We start from the raw sequence: 14,646 nt of genomic DNA, 5'->3' as shown, positions 1-14,646 counted from the left end.
CAAGAGGCGAAGCGACTTCCCTAAGATCAATGGACAGCTTATGACAGAGCTAAGACAAGGACTCCAAGCCCCATAATGACGGCCACCTTCCGGGTGAAGCTGCCAGGAGGCCTTTCTGAAGTGCAATCTCTTCCTTCTCTGGCTGACGACGGGGAGCCTCTAATCCCCTGTTGGCTCAGAGCTGTCCCCCCAAGGAACTGTCCCCTTGGAAAAATCCAGAGGCCATGAGCAGATGAGCCCAAGGACAAGTAAGTGCTGGGCTGTATGGACACACCCTGGGTCGTCCCCGGGGGCACATCCCTGGAGCAGGCGGGCCCCAATGCTGGTCTGCTTGGCCTGAGGGTGTGGTCGGGAGGTAGGCCAAGGGAGAGAGAGAAATAAAAGCACCCACCGGAGCCCACGTGGGAAGAAAGAGAAGCCAAGGAAGCAGTCACCACCCTGCTGGAAAAGAACAAGCAGGACTGACCCAGGAACGCCCAGCTCTCTCCTCTAGAGCCCAGGGTTGAGAGGTTAGCATGAGGCTGGGTGGAGGACAGCTCCAGATGCTGGACGGGTCTCAGGAAGGGAGTCCTGAGAGATCCAGTTAAAGAGAGACTGGTCTGAGAACCCTGGGGCGCCAGGAACTCAGTGAGAGTAAAAGGCCAGAGACAGCCGGGAAGACACCCCTTCAGTCTGCAGTGGTTTTCCTTGCAGACACTTGGCTAAATACAGGGAATTTGCTGATTAATTCATGCAAGGCCCTGCCCATCACAGACTGCAGGGAAGCACCTTCTTCTCCAGAGACGGTGAGAGACATCGTGGAAAACCATCTTCTGGACTGAACTGAAATTGTGCCTGGGGTGGGCAGATGGGCCTTCAGGGGCTCAAGTTCAGGTTTCTGCAGACCCTTCCTCTCTGGTCCATGGCTCTGGACTTCTCTCTCTGCCTGGCTGGGAGGCTAGAACTGAATGGGCTCTAATTTGAGTTTAGGCATGTTGGAAAAAAGTAAAGAAACTGTCCTCTTCTTCACCTTCATGGGGGGTGGAAGGAAGTGGGCAGGGTGGGTGGGGCATTTGTAGGCCGGGGAGGGACAAAAGGAAAGCACAGGTGGAAGGAAGAGCCCCAGCAAAGGTAGCATGCTTGGTGACTGTAGTTAATATCAAGCCATCCTGCATGATTAAAACACAGTGATGGGGCTTCCCTGGTGGCGCAGTGGTTGAGAATCTGCCTGCTGGTGCAGGGGACACGGGTTCGAGCCCTGGTCTGGGAAGATCCCACATGCCACGGAGCAACTAGGCCCATGAGCCACAACTGCTGAGCCTGCGTGTCTGGAGCCTGTGCTCCGCAATAAGAGAGGCTGCGACGGTGAGAGGCCCGCGCACCGCGATGCAGAGTGGCCCCTGCTTGCCACAACTAGAGAAAGCCCTTGCATAGAAACGAAGACCCAACACAGCCAAAAATAAAAATAAAAATAAATTAAAAGAAGGCTCAACATTTAAAAAAAAAAAAAGAGTGATGAAACTGGGGTGAAGTCTGGCTGGCAACAGGACACCACTGAGAGCTTTGAGAAGGAGACAGAGTGGTGCACTGATGCTTTAGGAAGCAATTCCCGATGCAGGGGACAGAGAGGTAAGAGCTTGAAAGGAGAAGAATTAATTAGGAGGCCTCTGCACCGGGACAGGCCCGGCGAGACAAGGGAACAGGCTGAATTCAGGCAGTGGGAAGGAAAGGGGGAAACAAGGAGTGAGTGAAAAGAGAACTGACAGGAATCAGTGACGGATCAGCTATGAGGATGAGTGAGAGGAAGGTGTCAAAGATGACTGGGCTTGGAGCCAGAATGGCTAGGCGATGACATTAAGTGACATCAAGGATTTGGGAGGAGCGGGTGCGAATTAGGTATAAAGGGAGAAGAACGAGTTCATTTGGCAACGTGGAGAACCTCAGGTGTCTTCAGGAAAACCTTGTGGAGATCCCCAGAAGGCAGTTGGAAACTCAAGACCAAATCAGAGGTAGTTGGGCTGGAGAAAGGATGGAGATCTGGAGGTTGACCTCATTAAAGGAGCCAGAGAAGGAGACTGAGAAGGAAAACAGGAGAAATTGAGAAGGAAACCCTGAAGAATTCTGAGCAGGTAAAGGTGAGGACAGACACATCCTCAGTAGCTAGCAATGGGGAGGAGTGGGGGGGACCTATGGGTAGGTAGCAGGAGTCAAAAAGGCAAAAACAAAAGAACTCTAGAAGATTTTTTGTGAGAAAGTAAAGCCCCAGAGTGTACAAGGCCACTCCCACTCCCAGGGCCTGTCTGGGAAAATAATAATTTCATAAAGAGTAGTGAACAGGAAACACGCAAATATCCTGGATTATTCAAAATGGTTTATACATCTCAGGTTATTAAGACTGCATTCTTCAGATTAATTCACTCAGTGAATTCAAATGCAATCTTTTCATAACTTTAGAATCATCGACGGCGTAAATATTTTTTAAAACCCGCAGTTACCGTCAGCTCCATCCTTCAGAGGCTCCAGCCAAAAATACTGTAATCATTCTCGACTCTTCCCTCCCAGTCATACCCCACACCTAACCCGACAGCAGATCCTATAAGCTCTCCTCACCACCTCCACGGCTGCAAGGCTGGTCCAAGCCACAAAATGCCTGATATTTTGCAGGTACTCAAAAATCTAGGCGGTATGAATGAATCTCCAGCCTACGGGGCCACCCACCCCACCTTCTGAATCTCTGTCCGCAGGCTCTATATTCAGCTCTGCCAACAGGGGGCGCCCCCAGCAGGTGAACCGGCTCCGCAATCACTCCTACAATTGTAAAACCTGCCTCCTGGTGGTACAGCCTCCCCTTCCAGAGACACCAGCTTCTCAGAGGTCTGAGTTTCAGCTTGATGGGGTCTCTCTAAACTTCTGTGTTTTAATAATTCCAACCTCTTCCCTTTGTTCACTCAGCCCGACGCAGTTGCTTCCCACAGCTGCTACCTCCACGGTACCTTCAAGTACTCTTTTTATCCATTCAATCACTAGTTATAACTTTTTACCTAGATAACAATTTGTTGCGTTTAATTCTTTCTGTTCAAATAACTGTTATGGTTTCTGTCCCCCGGTGGACCGTGGCAGATACAACTCACCCCTCAGGAGAACCACCCGTAGCCTACAGCCTTCATACCTGGCCTTCGACCCGTAAATCGGGTGCTGAGAGTTGGGAAGGGCTCCAGCCCTCATGATCTAGGTAAGAGCGGAGGAAAGTCCTTGTTCACACTCTCTTCTGTTCCACAGATTTGCCTGAACTCCAAGATGCAGCTACTGCCCTCATGGCTCCCTGTGCCTGTCTCCACCACATGCTGAAGCCGCTTGTTTTTACCCATGTCTCTCCTCAGAGACACACCCACAGGAGGGATCCTACCTTATTCATGTAGCCCACTGGCCAGCATACCTCCCTGCACACAGTAGGAGCTCAATAAGTCTGATGAGCCTAATAAACATTTGATAATCCGATATTCCAACATGATGTGGAAGCCACTTCCTTGTTTTCATGTGCTATCCAATCTACTATCAATACACACACACAGAAAAAATTCTATGTGGCAGTAAAAACAAAACAGAAAAGAGAGAGAGAAAAAAAATCAGTCTGCTTTAATCACCACAGTGCAAAATGGGACTTACAGACAGGAAAACATGGCCAGTCTCCAGTGAGTTTCTCTCCTCATAATGTTCGGCTATAATTATGTTTGCATCGTGTCTGCGTGTTATTATTTACATTTCCGTGTTGGTTGGTGTTTGTACAGTTGGCAGGGTTCCCGAGGAAGCTTTCCTTCTGAGGCCAGAGAGGGCTGCATGTCTCCTGGAAGGGTTGCTGAGGTCCCCAAACATCTGAGCTCCTCCAGACGACACCAGCCTCTGAGACCAGGAGGACGTGCCAGACAGGCTTATCTTCTGTCTCAATCGGTCCAAAATCTCCCTCTCTCTCTCCCTCTCTCTCTCCTTCCTCCTCCGCCCGCCCCTCCATCCCTCTCATTTCTGGGAGAGCAGCTATTAAAATCACTTGTGTGGGCTTCCCTGGTGGCGCAGTGGTAGAGAGGCCGCCTGCCGATGCAGGGGATACGGGTTCATGCCCCGGTCCGGGAAGATCCCACATGCCGCGGAGCGGCTGGGCCCGTGAGCCATGGCCGCTGAGCCTGCGTGTCCGGAGCCTGTGCTCCGCAACGGGAGAGGCCACAGCAGTGAGAGGCCCGCGTACCGCAAAAAAAAAAAAGAATCACTTGTGAAATACGTAAGGCCCCCTTTATAGCTGCTAGTGTTTCGCCTGTGTAACTAGGAAGTGCATTGTTGTGTAATTCAGAAATTAATTAGTAGTAAAGGTTTCAAGAATGCAGGTGGAAGGGGGAGGCCAGCTGCACTTCCTCCGCCAATCATCTGGATTGCTTTCAGCTCCAGGGGAATGTTTCTGGCCTCTCCCAGGGGCTTTCTGAGAGTTGGCCTTTTCTTCTTCACCCTGGGTGGTGAGGACACAGCTGCAGAAGCTACAGCTGGCTGCACATCAAGGTGCTTTGACCCAGTGCTGGGCAACAGCCCCAGAAGGTGGCTCTCAGCTGCCCAAAGAGCTCTGGGGGTGCTTCCAGCCCAGGGAGTGGAGGAAGTGGACGTTACCCAGCAACCTGAACCTCAGGAGGCCAAGGATACTGCCCTCTCTGGGGAAGAGCCTGAAATTCTTTCCCTCTGATATAGAAAGGCAAAGCACCCCAGGCAGGATCATGGCACAGCAGACAGGAAGAAACAAGGAAGGAAGGTGGCTGCTTCCTGGTCCAGCATGTCCTGGGGGGATGCAGCGACAGCCTCAAAGTCACAGCCCATGCTTTTCCAAACAGGCTCTGTCTTTTCCTATGCTCTTCCCTCCTCTCATGCTGTTCCCTCCATCTGGAACACCTTTCCCTCTCATTTACTGGTGCCCGCACAATACCTAGAATATAGCTGATGCATAATTAATATTTACCAAATGACTGAATGAAGTCCCAGCTGCCCAATTCCTACCCATCTTGCAGGAAACCTGCTCCCTTTCCTGAGACAGCATTAACCTCTCTCTCTTCTTGTGGCCTGTCTTTTCTGTACCTCTCTTCCAGCACTGATGTTACACTGTTTCAAATCGTGTTACTTGTGTAGGAGTCTGCCTCCCCCATTCGTCTGGAAGGTTCTGGGAGGCAGAGACCTCAGTTATTCATCCTTGCGCCACCCACCATCCCACCATCCCACCTCACCCCCCCTACAACTCCCAGGGTGAGCACTGAGCCTGGCTAGTAGTTGGTGCTTAAGATGTTTACTGATCAAATTACTGAGTAGAATTGAAGAGCGTGGCTCCACGCCCTGAGAATTCACCCCACTGCCGTCAGGAGGCTCAGGGGATTCCACTCCAGGTCTCCAGGAGTAGCCTAGGGGCCAGACAGAAGCCCCTCATGCCCACTGGGTAAGCCCAGTGTGCAAATCCACACATGAGTGTCTGTGAGGTTCTGGAACGGGCTCCCTGCCAATCCCTCCCAGAGCATAAGTAGGCATGACTACATAAGAGCATGACTACAGGAACATTTGGGCTTGAATTTCATCACCAGATAATGTCTCTCATCTCCTAATCTTCTCTTCCTTGCTGAATTCAATCCAATGCAACAAGCCAAAATTGAAGGCTTACACTATGCACAGAACCACAATACCTTCTAAATCCCAGAGAATTCCCATGTGCTTTCCTCTGTTTTTACTAACTGAGCCGTTCCCCTCAGTGAATACTCAGAGGCAGATCTGATCTGCAGGCCTCCCCGGGGGGCCTGGCGTCCTCAGGGTTAGGATGAGTACTGCCCCGCCCCACTGGCTGAAAGGAGCCATGAACCTCAGGGTCAGAGAACAAGGTGACCTGAACAAAAACCAGGTGTGGCCCAGAAGGGGAGGCTCCAGCTCAGATGGTTCTGGAGCCAACAGGCCACCAGCAGGAGATGCCACCGGCAAGGACAGGCGGGCTTGGATGGAAACCACAGTGGAGGGAAACCTAGATGCCCTTTTCCCAGATTCCAGTCCCTACAGACCATCCTGCCTGGTCGTGGTGAGAAGGAGGAAGCCGGAGGGGATGGGCGCTCTGCATGAGATTTAATTAGACTGAGAATTAGATAGAGCAGATTCATATCACCAATATTCTTTCTTAAAGCTGCAATTATGCATCAGTCATTCAATACCCCCCAAAAATGGAAGATTGCTGTAGATTAAAACCAGAAAAATGAGGACCCTGGTTGAATCCTCAGTCAAATAAACCAACTGTAAAAGTATATTTTTAAGTCCATCAAGGAGATTTGAATATACACTGGTTATTAGATGTGATTAAAGAATTATTGCTTATTTTGTTAAGTTGGATAATAGTTTTCTGGCTGTGTAATAAAATGCCCTTTGCTGGAGATGCACAGTATAGGGTAAAATGTCATGATATCTGCAATTTACTTTCACAAAAACTTCTTCAGTAAAATTCATCAGCAAAAATGATAAAACAGATACGGTAAAATATTTAAAATCATTCACTGTAATGGATAATACATGGGACTTCAGTATACAGTCCTTTTATTTATATGTTGTGGATATTTATTGATATATATTGATTTTATATACTATTATTATATATCTTGATATTTATATATCGATTATGTATAAATATGTAAATATGTACATGAACATATAAATTTATAACAATAAATACATACAATCATTTTAACAGAAATAAATTTATAAAGTATAAGAATGTAAATATAGCAAATATTACAAAAGAAAAAGCACGTTTCAGCAGATGGCAGTAAATTGCTGGGTCTCCACACGCCTGCACTCCTGACTCTGCTCCACAGCAGGGAGCTGGGAGAGGCACCATCAGCCTTCACAAGACCTTCATAACTCAGTGGCTGGGACCATATCCCCTGCCTCATCTCCATCCCCCATAAAGCCCTATGTTAATCAACGGGTGAAGCAAACACAGGCCTCCCAAAACTGTAAGGAGTCAACGTGTGTATTTAGAGCTTGCAAACTCCAAATCGTCACCCTTTCCCCCACGAGCTGCCACTAGTAAGTGACCACTGCTATCCTTCCCAAAGACTGCAGCTCAGGTATGACAGGTACGCATCAGATAGGATGGAAGGCAGATGGGATTCAGGATGCTTCTCTCTATCCTTGCCTGTATCACACAGATGGGCTCCACAGTCACCCTATCTATAACATGGAGCCGCGGAGCAGAGCAAAGGTGGCAGGTAGGTGTCCCCGCACTAGGTCCTTCCTGACACCGTTCTGAAGTGCAGAGAGAGGTTGGGGGTGGGGGGGTGTCTTGGTTGTCCACTGTCCAATTACGTGAACTCTCGAGGTCAACCCAGCCCATCAATCAAAGGGAAGGGTTCAAAAAAAAAAAGGGAAGGGTTCATGTATGAAGGGAGATGTCGACCGGGGGGATGGGATCCCCCATGGAAGGAGAGCACAGAAGCGTGGGCTGGGGAGATGGGGTTTGGCCGTGTCCTGGAGCCACAGCGGAAGCAATGACAGGATCAGGGCTTGTGGGAAACTGGAACATCTAAAGGTGAAAAGATGCTGGGCATCTGGGGCTTCCCTGGTGGCGCAGTGGTTGAGAGTCCGCCTGCCGATGCAGGGGACACGGGTTCGTGCCCCGGTTCGGGAAGATCCCGCGGAGCGGCTGGGCCAGTGAGCCATGGCCGCTGAGCCTGCGTGTCCGGAGCCTGTGCTCCGCAACGGGAGAGGCCACAGCAGTGAGAGGCCTGCGTACCAAAAAAAAAAAAAAAAAAAAAGATGCTGGGCATCTGAGAGGCTGCGCAGCGTGAGGCTTGGAGTGAGAGGCAAGAAGTCAGCCTAGGTGGCAGAGCGAGAACAGCTGATGCAGGAATTTGCTGTGTGCCCCGCTGCCCCAGCCCGGAGGAGCAGCTGGCTTTAGGGAGGCGGTGAGGAACGGAGGGGAGCCCTGAGCAGGGCGGGGGCCTCCACCAGCTGCGCCCCGGGCAGGACGCACAGGATGCCGTCGGGATCTTGGCGTGAAGAGCCCCCTGCTGCGTGTGGCAGGGCCACCGGCTTCTCCCAGCCCTGATCAATGAGGCTTCTGCGACTGTGCATAATTACCGAAAGCCCTGCTCGGGCCGGGGACGTGAGCAGAAAGCTAATACTGCGTGACTCGAAGCTCTCACGGGAAAGGGGACTGGCTAGAGGTGGCCTTGCTGGTGTGGAATTACCCGGCATAGTCCATACACCCTGACCGCCTCCCACCAGTGTCAGGTTCCATGCCCCCGGAGGCCTCAGTTGCGTCTGGGGGTGGCATGGTAGCATGTGTGTCCTCACGTTTACTAATGAGGAAACAAGCTCGGCCTTTAAGAGAAGTGACGGGGCTCTGCAGGCGAGGGAGGATGGAGAGGAAGAGAAGGAGGCTCACCCTGACCCCCATAGCTGCCTCAAGCCTCCTGCCGCGCTGCTTCCCTCTCCTTCCAGAAAGTGGGGAAGCCGAGAGCCTCCAAGGATTCTCTGCACAAATCAAAGACCCGCCGACGTGGGAGGCAATGGCTGCCTCGGCTCCTGGCATGGGGTGGGAAGGAGCCTGGGGAGGGGGCAGCTCAGCAGGGGACCCTGCAGGGGACACATCTTCTTCTCGCCATCCCCCCCTCCAGCCCTTCACCCGCCCACGGAGGCTGGCTGTAACGCATCCAAACATCAGCAGTTCCCCTCTGGGGCTGCAGGAAACTGCTGTGAGGGACCAGTGCAAACCCATCCTCTCTACTGGGAAAACAAAGTGGGGCCCAAGTGCTGCAGAACTTCCTCATGTGCAAAGGAAAGGACACGGGTTTCATTCACCGAGCGCCTACCCTGTGCCAGGCACTGTTCTAGGCTCTGGAGGAATTAGGAACACTCTGCATTCAGAGACCGTCCACAGGAACAGAGAAGACGTGAAACACGTGAACGCAATAACGTGGGGGAGGCCTCGGCCGGGGAAGCACAGGAGCCTCCCTGGGGAATCCACGCTGAGGAGCCGCCATCCAGCAGGGGCTGATCTTTCCTGAGATGCAGCCACACAGAGGGGCGATGAAGAGGTCACACCAAAAAGCAGCACCTCTGCTGCCTTAATTCAGGGGGCAGAGAGGAGCAGACAGCAAACTCTCAGGGGTTTAAGAGGAAAGCTATGCAGTGTGAAGATCCTTAGCTGGCCTCACAGGCTGTACCGGTAAGAAGTCCCCAGCACAACACTTCCCTGGGACTGGGACCCCCAAAGCAAATCTATTTTGTAACTAAACTGTTTTCTGGGTTTTTCTGTTTGGTTTGGCTTTTTGGTTACCAGACTATTCCCTGAAGTAGCTTGTAGGCCTGAAAAATAAACCTACCTGCTGCCCGCCGATTACAACACAGTCCTTTCAACTTAGGCAGCCATGCTATATTCGAAATGTAAAGGAGAACTGCTTTGTAGTACTTTATTTTTAAACAACGGGGTGGGTCAGGGACTTGTAGCTAACACCACCTGGGCCGACAGGGGCAGGCTGGGTGGTATCCCCAGGCAGCCTGAGGGCAGCTGGACATACACCTGCTGGGTCCTGCAGATGACCCAGGTGATGAATGCTCCCTCATACTTCTGACTACACGTGGAAGGACCTCTTTTCTTCTGGGACCCACAGACTGCCAAACAAATACATCTCCTCCTCCACCCTCCAGTGAGTGAGCTTTCCCTGCAGGGGCGCCGTCCCAGAGCCTCTCCCTGAGGGGTGGGATCCCAGAGCTCCCACAGCCCCCTTCAGTTAAGGGCCTACCCCTTCTCCCCGCTGGGCCTTGGGAGAGTTGAAGACAGCATTAAAGTGGACTGGTGTTCACTCAGAATGGTCATCAACAAAAAGTCTACAAATAATAAATGCTAGAGAGGGTGTGGAGAAAAGGGAATCTTCTTACACTGGGAATGTAAATTGGTGCAGCCACTATGGAAAGAGCCTTTAAAAACTAAAAACAGAGCTACCATATGATCCAGCAACCCCACTCCTGGATATATATCCAGGAAAAAAAAGAAAACCCTAATTCAAAAAGATACATGCACCCCAATGTTCATAGCAGCACTATTTACAATAGCCAAGACATGGAAACAAACTAAGTGTCCATCAACAGATGAATGGATAAAGAAGATGTGGTTTATATGTATATATATACACACACACACACACACACAATGGAATACTACTCAGCCATAAAAAGAACGAAATAATGCCATTTGTAGCCACATGGATGCAATCAGAGATTATCATACTGAGTGAAGTAAGTCAGAAAGAGAAAGACAAATACCATATGGTATCACTTACATTTGGAATCTAAAATATGACCCAAATGAACCTATTTACAAAACAGATACAGACTCCCAGACATAGAGAACAGACTTGAGGTTGCCAAGGGGAGGAGGGGGAGGGATGGATTGGGAGATTGAAGTTAGCAGATGCAAACTATTATATATAGAATGGATAAACAACAAGGTCCTACTGTTTAGCACAGGGAACTATATTCAATATCTTGTAATAACCTATAATGGAAAATAATCTGAAAAAATATATATATATATATATACCTAAATCACTTTGCTCTACACATGAAACTAACACAATATTGTAAATCAACTATACTTCAAAAAAAAAAAAAAACAAGCTGACGGGTGTTATACCATACTTATAAATCATGTTCTTATAAGGAACGTTCATCCAGCTCTACTTCTGGAGGTCAAAAGTTAATCTTTAATCAGACTAATGCAGAGGCCAAGGCATAAATGTGTGTTTTCTCTCCAGTAGGTCACAGCTATGGGCTGAATGGCTGTATCCCCTTCGAATTCATACGTTGAAACCACACCCCCCAATGTGGTGGTATCAGGAGGTGGGACCTGGAGGGCTAATTAGGGTTGGATAAGGTCATGAGGGTGGGGCCCTCATGAATGGGATTAGTGTTCTTCCAAGAATCATGAGAGATCTTACTTCCCCTCTGCTCTCCACCCTGTGAGGACACAATGAGAAGTCTATAGTCTGAGAGAGATCTCCAGAACCCAACTATGCTGCTCCTATCTCGGACTTCTAGCCTCCACAACTGTGAGAAAATGTGTCTGTTTTTTTATAAGCCACCTGGTCTCTGGTATTTGCTCAGACAGCCCAAACTGACTAAGACACTCATCTTCCTGTACACTTCATTTCCAACATCCGCGTATGAGAGTCAGCTCTGCCCCAGCTACCCATTAGGACACTAGGCTATGGTACCTATTTTCTTACCAACAACAAAGATCGTTGTGTTCCGCCATGAGCAAAACTCACCTGAACTGCATTTCCCCTCAAGCTATTTGTCAGGTAAGAATTCCCCTCAGCAAGAATTTTCCTATCCTTTCCTTTAGCCCATGCCGACCTGCAGTATAGCAATTTCTCCCGTCTGCAAGTGAGGAAGAAAGGCCTCTCCCCCAGCAGCCCTTCCCTGCACCCTCCTCAGAAGGGCAGGGGCAGCTCCTTTCCTGAAGGCAGTCCCCAGAGGCAGTTTAATCTATAGCAGGCCTTTCCTCCAAGAAATTCACCCACATTTCACATCTTTCAGCAGCTTTGGGCTGCGTCATTGCTCAAGAACGTCTTTTCTAAAGCAGGAACACCCCAGGGCACCCCCCAGATTACATATCGCTAGAGGAAGGCAGAAACCATTTTGACCCACAACTTTAATTAATTTCTGTCTCTCCATTGTGCTCTGGGATCAGCTTAAATGCTGCTGAAAGAGATCTCGGGCTCCCCGGACTGCTCCAGTGGGACAGGCCAGGATCTCAGGGAACAAGAAACGGCAAGAAAGAGATGAATCACCAGTGAATGCCCCCTTGAGGATAAATGTTCACAAAACTGTAAAGAAAGGGAGAAAAGAGGCAGGCAGGCTGGCAGGGAGCATCACCAATGTCCACAACCCTGGGTCAGACCAACATACAGCACAGCCACTGCAAAATAAGGAGATCGGGGTGAGCTCAGGGGTCCTCAGGAGCTGATGTGACTGCGCCAGAGGCGATCTCCTGCCTCACGTGGTATGACTTGTTCTAGCTGTGTCCTCCAGTAAGTGCCTTGCTCAACAGGAGGAAGCAAGGAAGCCCTTAACTAGGTCACTACCCCCTGAGCCAGAGCCCCATGGAAAAGTGACTTAGGAAAAGCTGAGCCCCAAAGGGACTTCCAAAAGTTTCAGGTCCAACACTATTGAGCGGGTGTTTGTAGACATCCACAGACATGCTTCCAGGAGGGCCTTCCCTAGATCACTGAAAGGGGTCAATGACATTCCCATTCTAGAGAAGAAAAGAAGTGGTTGTACCCAGACAACTAGGCAGGGCCAGGAATAACCTGGTGCTCTAGTTCCTCTGCCTGAGAAACAGATCTAGGGCAATGCCTCCTGGCCTGGCCCCTCAGCACATACCCACACCTGCATCCCCACAGGCCAATAAAGGCCCTGCTGCATAGGCTGCAGCCCTCCACAGGGGAAGGGCACTACGTTGTCAGCGTAAGACATTATGGGCTTTGTACACAGTAATTTACACCCATCTATTTTGCATCTGCACTCTACCTTGTTGCAATTTAATTCTTTGTTTCTGACATCCTTCTATACGTCAATCAAAGATGCCTGGTCCTAAAAGTTAGGCACTTTAAATTATACCTACCACCCACCATTCCATCCAAATTAATAAGAGCTTGCATCCTTGAAATGATCTGATATGTAACTGTAGCTTTATCTTTAAAACAACAACAATAATAATAATAATAATAATAAATAATATTTGAAAGATTGATGACAATCACACTCCTCCCGGCAATGCCTGCCATAGAACATGTGCTGTATCCACGTGGAAATAAGACAAGTCAGTGTGAATTAACAGCGCTCGGCAGCAATACCATCCAAGAATGTTCAAGTATCATCACCAAGCAGTTTATCAAAACCACTTACCTCTGCCAGAGAGAGCCGGACAATGCCATTCTGGTCCTTGTTCAGAAGGCTGAACAGTTCTAGAATGACAGAGAACGAATGAAATCAGATGGGGATGTTCCTGGACTCTGGAACAGCCAAAGAGAGCTGTCTCTGTCCACCCCACCTGGTACCTTCCCCCGGCCCCTGCACCCTTCCCAGCTCCCACTCAGCTTCAGGGACCCTGAAAAGCTAGATCTGGATCCAGTGCCCAGGGTGAGGGTTTTAGACAGCAGATGTCCCCTTGCCCAATTAGACAAACCTCCAGATGTGAGCAGAGAAGGTCCTTTTGCCATCTCCACCCTCAGAAGCTCTAGAAACTTGCAATTCTTTCAACAGGGGTTGGCGATGGGGTCGTGGAACAGAGGTGGTTTCCCCATTTGTGGGTAATCCAGTCACTGACCTTTCCCCATTAGAATTTACCACTTCCCAGCCCTCACTGGAAGGAAAACTCCCTCCCTTAATATGATACCTTAGCATGAGCCCAAGGGGGCACTAGACCATCTAAAGGCTTCCAGAAGGAGACCCCTATTCCTTCCCTGGGAAGTGACACACGCTCTCAGTATGATCCCCATGGAGGCACAGATGTTAAAAGTCATTTAAGGACCGTTGCTGGGACTCATTCATTTGGCCCAATGACTGCATGTAGTAGGTGCACAACAATCTTTCCCGTTGCAGAGCACAGGCTCCGGACGCGCAGGCTCAGCGGCCATGGCTCACGGGCCCAGCCGCTCCGCGGCATGTGGGATCTTCCCAGACCGGGGCACGAACACGTGTCCCCTGCATCGGCAGGCGGACTCTCAACCACTGCGCCACCAGGGAAGCCCACAACAATCTTTTTAAATCTCCCAGAGAAGGCAGCACTTTGGGCGTGGCCAGCTTGGGCTTCCTCGGCCGCTTTAGTTTCTGCTTCCCCTCCCCCAAGGATGCCACAGTTTCTGAAGCCTGTCTGGTTCTGCTTGCTGGCCCTGCCCCCTGCCCCTCTCCGCACCTCAGGAGAAATGAGATAGGGTTAAAGGAGAGAGTGACTCACTGAAGAGGGTCTCCAGGCAGATCATACAAGCAAGGAAGCTGTCAAAGTCGATGGCAAGTTTGCTGCATGCATACCGCATGGAAATGGTCTGCTGTACCTGGTTGCTAAGGGTGAAACCTACGGGCAGAAGGGGGCCAAGGTTATAGGTGGAGTGGGGGGCTCGGCCCTGTCTACAGCAGAAATCAGGGCTGACTCAGGCCTGACGCTGCCCCCTTCAGAAGATACCAGAAGGGTCTAGTCATCCAATCAGTCTCCTTTTAGATAATCCTCAACAGGATAAGCCTCCTCCCTGATCCAAGAATAAGGCCTGTAGCTCCAATACTAACTCAGCTGTGCATCACATTGGCTACAGCAAGAAAAAACAGGGAAGGTGAGGGGATGGTCTCTCCTGACCATCCCCTTCACAGCCCCGTCCCCTGTGATTGCTGTCACCTTCCCAGTAACAGGCAAAGTCCTTAGAAAAAGTCTAAAGAATCCAGCAACATTCCCTCCTCCCCAGATAAGGAAGGTACTCAACAAATATTTGTTGTCACACTGACATCCAACATAAGGTAACTGCCACTTATGGTCATTAGCAACCATCATATTAAGAGTTTAAAATGAGCACATCTTGGGACTTCCCTGGTGGTCCAGTGGTTAAGAATCCA

General features: G+C 50.0%; 1 protein-coding gene across 1 annotated transcript in view; it reads right to left on the bottom strand.

Moving 5' to 3' along the window:
- Positions 1 to 10,281: 10,281 nt before the first annotated feature.
- The window catches only part of LOC101285525 (calpain-8), a 53,970-nt gene continuing 49,605 nt past the window's right edge, over positions 10,282 to 14,646 (bottom strand). Inside the window, 3 exon segments of the mRNA XM_033431015.2 lie at positions 10,282 to 11,959; positions 12,949 to 13,007; positions 14,000 to 14,116. Coding sequence (XP_033286906.2) covers positions 11,936 to 11,959; positions 12,949 to 13,007; positions 14,000 to 14,116 — 200 coding nt within the window. The 3' untranslated portion in view covers positions 10,282 to 11,935.

Source organism: Orcinus orca, chromosome 1 (assembly GCF_937001465.1).
Source record: "Orcinus orca chromosome 1, mOrcOrc1.1, whole genome shotgun sequence".
Classification (NCBI taxonomy): domain Eukaryota; kingdom Metazoa; phylum Chordata; class Mammalia; order Artiodactyla; family Delphinidae; genus Orcinus; species Orcinus orca.
The sequence above is the reverse complement of the archived record's forward strand: the minus strand, read 5'-3'. Positions and strand labels throughout refer to the sequence as shown.